The sequence below is a fragment of the Daktulosphaira vitifoliae genome, unplaced genomic scaffold (genome assembly GCF_025091365.1).
Source record: "Daktulosphaira vitifoliae isolate Bord-2020 unplaced genomic scaffold, ASM2509136v1 Scaffold_2, whole genome shotgun sequence".
In the NCBI taxonomy this organism is placed as follows: Eukaryota; Metazoa; Arthropoda; class Insecta; order Hemiptera; family Phylloxeridae; genus Daktulosphaira; species Daktulosphaira vitifoliae.
In genome coordinates this window covers 39,798,036-39,804,298 of record NW_026099573.1, presented here as the reverse complement: position 1 = coordinate 39,804,298, position 6,263 = coordinate 39,798,036, and the positions used below count along the sequence as shown (strand labels likewise).

At 26.0% G+C, this 6,263-nt stretch overlaps 1 protein-coding gene across 1 annotated transcript in view; it reads right to left on the bottom strand.

The window, feature by feature from the left end:
* LOC126898239 (uncharacterized) overlaps nucleotides 1-3,142 on the bottom strand; it is an 18,297-nt gene extending 15,155 nt beyond the window's left edge. The window contains exons 1-2 of the mRNA XM_050672179.1: nucleotides 3,115-3,142; nucleotides 2,177-2,287 (exon numbers count right to left, since the gene is read on the bottom strand). Coding sequence (XP_050528136.1) covers nucleotides 2,177-2,287; nucleotides 3,115-3,142 — 139 coding nt within the window. The remainder of the gene's footprint in view (nucleotides 1-2,176; nucleotides 2,288-3,114) is intronic.
* Between the last annotated feature and the right edge of the window lie 3,121 nt (nucleotides 3,143-6,263).

Below are 6,263 nucleotides of genomic sequence, written 5' to 3'. Positions count from 1 at the left end.
TGGGTATTCTAATAGCAATGATCTTAGCATATATTTTATTGTTTTTCTATATATATTAATTGGTGATTGATTCATTAATTTAAGTCGAACAGCAAAAATAATAACAATAATAATAAATAGAACTTTTAATTTTATTTTAAGCAGAGTTCTCTATGTTTAACAATCTGGTGTCTGATTGAAAATATGTCTTAGGAATTTTCTCGTAAATTTGCTCGATTGTATTATCATATAAGAATTTCAATGCAATAGTTAATTTGAGAATTATAGCTGATTCTAACAAAGGATAGGAATTAGGTGTTGTGTATATTTGAATAAATCTTTGAATAATGAGAAACTTGTTAATGTTGATTTTCATACGCAAAGTTGTCTCCCAAAGTGCATCTAAGATTATGTAATGCAACTGTAATTTATGTGTAATGATTTTGTTTGTGTAATTTGATATGATTCTGTTTAAAATATATTTTGTTATTTTGATAAATTCTACTTTAGTAGGAAAACTCATGTGTCTAGTTAATTTTGAAATTGAAAATGAAATTAACACATTAAATATATGTATGTTTGGTTTTATTATTCCTGAGATATTCGTAATTCGGTATAACCTCGAGTATTTCGTTTATTTGATGATCTTGTAAATAACTTAATACTAATGAAATTTTGAGTAATAACGTTGTTTCTGTTATTGGAAATGTGTTATTATTGTTTATAAAGGCAAAAAGAAATCTTTGTATGGTTTGAGCTTTATATATATTAATATCGAGATGTAGAGTTACTTCCCAGAGAATATCAGTTATGATTTTAAATAAATGATATTTGCATTTAATGATATTATTACGATAATTATTAATTACTTCTTTAAATATAAACTTAACTACAGTAATTAATTCTTTTTTTGTTGGGTTGTTCATTAATATTGGACAATAATAAAAATCTATAATCCTAACTGAAAAATAATGATATATTTGGTAGATTTTACCGAACAAAATTTAAAATATGTAATATGGCTGATATTATAGTAATTTTATTAGCAGGTGTTTGTCGTGTTTCGAACTGTGGTCAGGGATCAGACTAGCTAGTCGATAAGTGGAGAGACACTATGAAGAAATCTTATGGTTAACTAAAATCGTAATTATGATATTATTGTACTATTACCCTGTCCAGCCAGGTTGTGGCCCTTCAATAAGTAATAAATACAATTCAATCAAATTAATTACCTTAGATTATGCTTATATATATATGAATATAAATGTAAATAAAAAGAAATAAATAAACACCAATATTTTATATGTGTTGGAATATTTATATCACCAAAAGTATTCGACCAAAAATAAGATGTATAATATTTTTAGTAATTACGAAAGAGGGTAAAAATTATGTAGATTTCATATAGAATTGTAACTAAGAATGAAACATAAACTCACGCACATTCACTTTTTGTATCTTGGTTGAGTATTCCAGAGAGCCGTAGAGATGCATAGATAGAATGGCAAGGCGTCCCGTGTCCGCTAGAGGGATGTTCAGAAATCGTACATAACCACTGTAAGAGAACCAAGCACAGAGTAACCACCCGAATTTGGGGGAAAATGGCCTTTTTATAGCCCGCAAAACTGGTTTAGCGATCTCTGGTGAGATTCTTGAAATATTTTTTGCTGTATTTGATTGGTTAATGTGATAGAATCTCTTACATGGGCGTTTTATGGAATGCGTAAGAGGGAGGTTAAATCTTGTGTAAGGGTATTATTTTATTACTCATGTTATCCACGGGGAAACACTGATTTGGTGATATATTTTATTAAATATAAGTATTAATTATTACATGTATTAAAATGTGATACTACATAGTCGATTGCTTAACATTTTGGATGGATGACCCATCGTAACCGTGTTTCAAAAACAATAAAAAAAAAATATTTTTAAATAGACCATTTAAACAATTTTTATTGACAATGAATACATTTTAGTTTTATAGGTAAATGTAATATAAGATACATACTATTATATTAATTGATAACTATACTGTCTTTGACAAGTTTAATTCTAGACGTGTTATTAAAATTTTCTAAGTCACTCATACATGACACTGAATGACATATTGTATAATTTCTATTATTACTCGAAACTATAGTATATAATTTAATCTTTTAATAATTTTTTCGATTGAACAATAAATTATTAATACCACATTTAATTTTCTTTTGAAACATTGCACAATATCTTCTATTATATTTAAGTGTATCAGAATTTTTCTCGACATCTTCATAATTAACAACTTGTTGAGGCGCCATGAAATCTATTGATGTTTATAAAATATTTAAAAACATATTAAATTGATAAATATTTTGTATTTTCTCAAGTATTTCACCATATTTTTTACATAAATTTCACTTAATGGTAAATGCATAGTTAAAATTTTAGTTTAACGACTAAAGTATTAAAAAAAAATATTAACTGAATAAGGGTACGTAATTTATAATAATAATTTATATTACTTTCGTTTAAATTAAATTTTCTTAAGCCAAAAAGATTTCCTTAATACAAAAAATTGTCAACCTATCGACCTTCCTAAAAAATTTTTTTATGAATAATCAATTATTATAATAAAGTTGTGAGCCCACCTTTAATTTATAACTTTGGAAAACATACAAAATAAAGAAAAAAAATGTATTTTTAAAAATACTATTTGAAGTTATATAAGTTTTAAGTCAAGATAAATACTTTTGAATAAAAAATTAAGGTAGTTGTTTATCTAACACTCCTTTCTTAATATGCCAATGCAATTAACATTAATTTTATAAAAATATTTTAATAGTTATATGCATTCGAGTTATGTGTAACGAAATTAATGACCAATTATAAATGCTCTTTAAATAATATCAATTTATAGATTGGGAGGCTATGAAAAAATTTAAAAACATATGTCTTTTTGGAAAACTAGAGATTTATTTATTTACACATTTAACTATATACATGTTATTCAAATACACCATTTACATAGCTCTGCATCGCATTAGTGGCATTCTAAAAGCCGCTGAAAATTTAAAATTAAATATTACATGCAATCTGCGTTTATACATATATGATCTCGGATCAGTTTAATAATAAAAGTATCACTCTCACTTGCATCTTCATTTACACAAGCGCCCATTGTACATATAGTATAATCATATTCATTTTTAATATTGCGACTCATTACTAAATTAAACTTAAAAATTAAAAAATTGCTTTGCTCAAATAATAAATTATATGCACCCGACAATATTTCGTATTTAAATAATTTAACAACACTTCTAGCCATATCTAGTGCCACCAGATTTTTTACCAAGTAAACGAAAAAGGATTTCAAGTAATTCACAGTACTTTCCACATCGTTGGTGCTTAATGGAAGATGCATTTTTACGACTGAAAACCAATGAGCGCCTCCGTGAAAATTGATTTCAATATCATCCTAAAAATTAAAAATTATTTTTTAAAAACATAACTTTGGATAAAATAGATATGTAAAATATAACATACTTTAACCTCAATTTTTGTCTTCTTTGAAATTTGAATTGAAATACAGAATATTATGAATCAATAATAAGTTTTACGTATACTGGTCGACAAAAATCAAAAATTTCATTTTCCAATACGAACGTCGTTAAATCTTGTATCTAATCATTGTACGTTGTATTATGTACAAATATGTTTTCGATACAGGCTATTTGTATTAATATTTTCAGACACTAACAGATCGATTAAGCCTAATTTCACTTTTCGATCGTTAGTGTTGATTCGTCGTAATAATTAACATAGAAAACACACATCTTTCCCACAACGAGTCATTAATTCAATGAAAATAACGAATTATAAATACTGTTTAAAATTATTAATTAAATAAATCTGACACTTTGTGTCAAATTCAAACTATTATTTTCAATACCGCCATATCCAGACACGAACAAATCTAACAAGCCGAATTTCATTTCGTTGAAGTGATTTTACCATAGTAAAATTATTTCTAGTGAGAATAATTAATATCGTCGTATAGCCTACAGAGTTTTTATTGACTAGATTATATATACATTATTGTGAAAATTATTCAACAAAATCTACAATAAATTTATTTTCTACATATCCTTTGTATACAAGATTTAATTTTTTCTCTTCGTCGATGTTGTATTCCTCGATTTATCCGTCTGTTAGCATTATAGACTCGGGCAAGTAAACAATAAAGGGTTCTTCAATTCCATCGTCGGTTGGATGGTCTATGAAAATATTTTGATGCATGAGTACGAGCGGGATGAAAATTAGTAGTTAATAGGTCTTAAATTTATTAATTTTAACAAGAAAAGAACTAATAACTATATTAGAAAAATAATAACTAATAAAAATCTTTTACTCGGAAACTTCATACTTTTAATAAAAGGAGTTTGCTGACAATGGAGAATATTTGTTAACACCGAAAAGTATACCGTCTATACATAAAAACGAAAAATTACTCCCCTTGCCCGCAAGTAAGTGGTAATAGACAAAAAACTATAGTTTTATTTGTCACTTATGCCGTTTATTCTTTCGCTTCCAAAGTAATAGGATTTTTAAAATGTCATTTTACAAGTTAAGTGTTGTAAATATTACTTCCTCCGCTAACGTATTTAATTTTCCCACATAAGATACAGGTGATCGAATGTTTGTTGGTTTAACAAACCAACAAACGATGGTAATCAATTGACAAGAATTTTTCTTCAGAGATGTTTTGTTCACCAATAATACCGGACTAACGTATATCACTAATAATACTTGCTGCCTTTTATTCTTATAAGATGTTAAATATTGTTTGACACCCTACATTTAAACACACGAGTTCATTGATATTATTATCAAAACCAACAGTGTTATTATTTATTAGACTCATCAATTGCAATAGTTTGTTAGCTGATATTTTCGTTTCCGTACGAATTTATTGAAGAAACAGAACTAATTTTCAAATAATAAATGTCTTATAAATGATAAAAAATGTATGTGTCTTGTTAAAACATCTATAGATGATCACCCACAAAAGCAGACATTCATCATATAAAACACCTTTCTGGATACTCATCTTACATAGAATATAGAGCAACTGGTCAATATTTAAAAAATAAAGTATGTTTCCCTGGTATCGACATCTTATAGTCTAATGAAAATTTTTTGTTACAAATTGATTGACCGATCATCAAAGAATATCAACACTCATAAATATTCTAATTGTCAAATAATTCCATTTATATATGCATCTTGTTTTTTTAAATATTATTAAAAACTAATTCATCTATAACTTCATGGAATCATTATTAGTGAGAATTCAATCCAGGGTTGAAAAGTTGTTATGTACAATAAGGAAAAAACTTCCATCTGAGTTTCAGAGAAAATCTAAAAGACTCACTGAATATAAATAAAAGATAGATGTCGATTTTGGAACATTTTTTATGTATAATGATTCAATAGTATTAAATAATAATGTTTCAGTTTTAATGTTTCATTTCACAACTTTACATGTTGCTATTTCTTTATTTGTAAAAAAAGACCTTAAACTTCAAAATATTGTATGTGCTAACAAGTTATTACATTTAATTTATTATTACAAGTTAATTTGTGTCTACTTAAAACATTGTATATATTGTTAACAATGTATCATCTATTCACAGCTTACATTATTTGTAAAAGAACTGTGCATCATCTGTGGCATCAGAAAATTAAATACATTTCAAAATGAAAATTATATGAAACAACTACTTTAACTTTTAGAAAATATGACAGGCCACTTCACAAAGTTGTTAAGAAATTATAATATAATAATTCATATTATGAACTACAAAATTATGTCAAAATACAAAAAATTACTAATCACTTTGATTATTTCACTGTAACTTTTATTTATATCTTTTTGTGTTCTTAAACTACGCTAAGAGCATATTTTGTATTATGAATAAAAAATTACTTTTACGTTGACTATTGACTATATTTTTTGCATTTAAACTTAACTAAATATAGTTTTTAATTACATTAAATAAGCGATTGCACTAAAGCTGTAACATCATGAAAGCATAATATCATAAGCGCAATCTGTAAGTTCAGAGGAGACTTTTAGTTCCCTAATTTTGTATCAACCACCGTCTACCAAAATAATTATGAAAATTACATGTTAATTCACTTAAAAAAAATTTAAAGAAGGAAGAAATTAAATTAGATCCCACAAATATTTTGTTAAAAGTGATCCTATTCAGAGAATGAATATAATATACTCTATA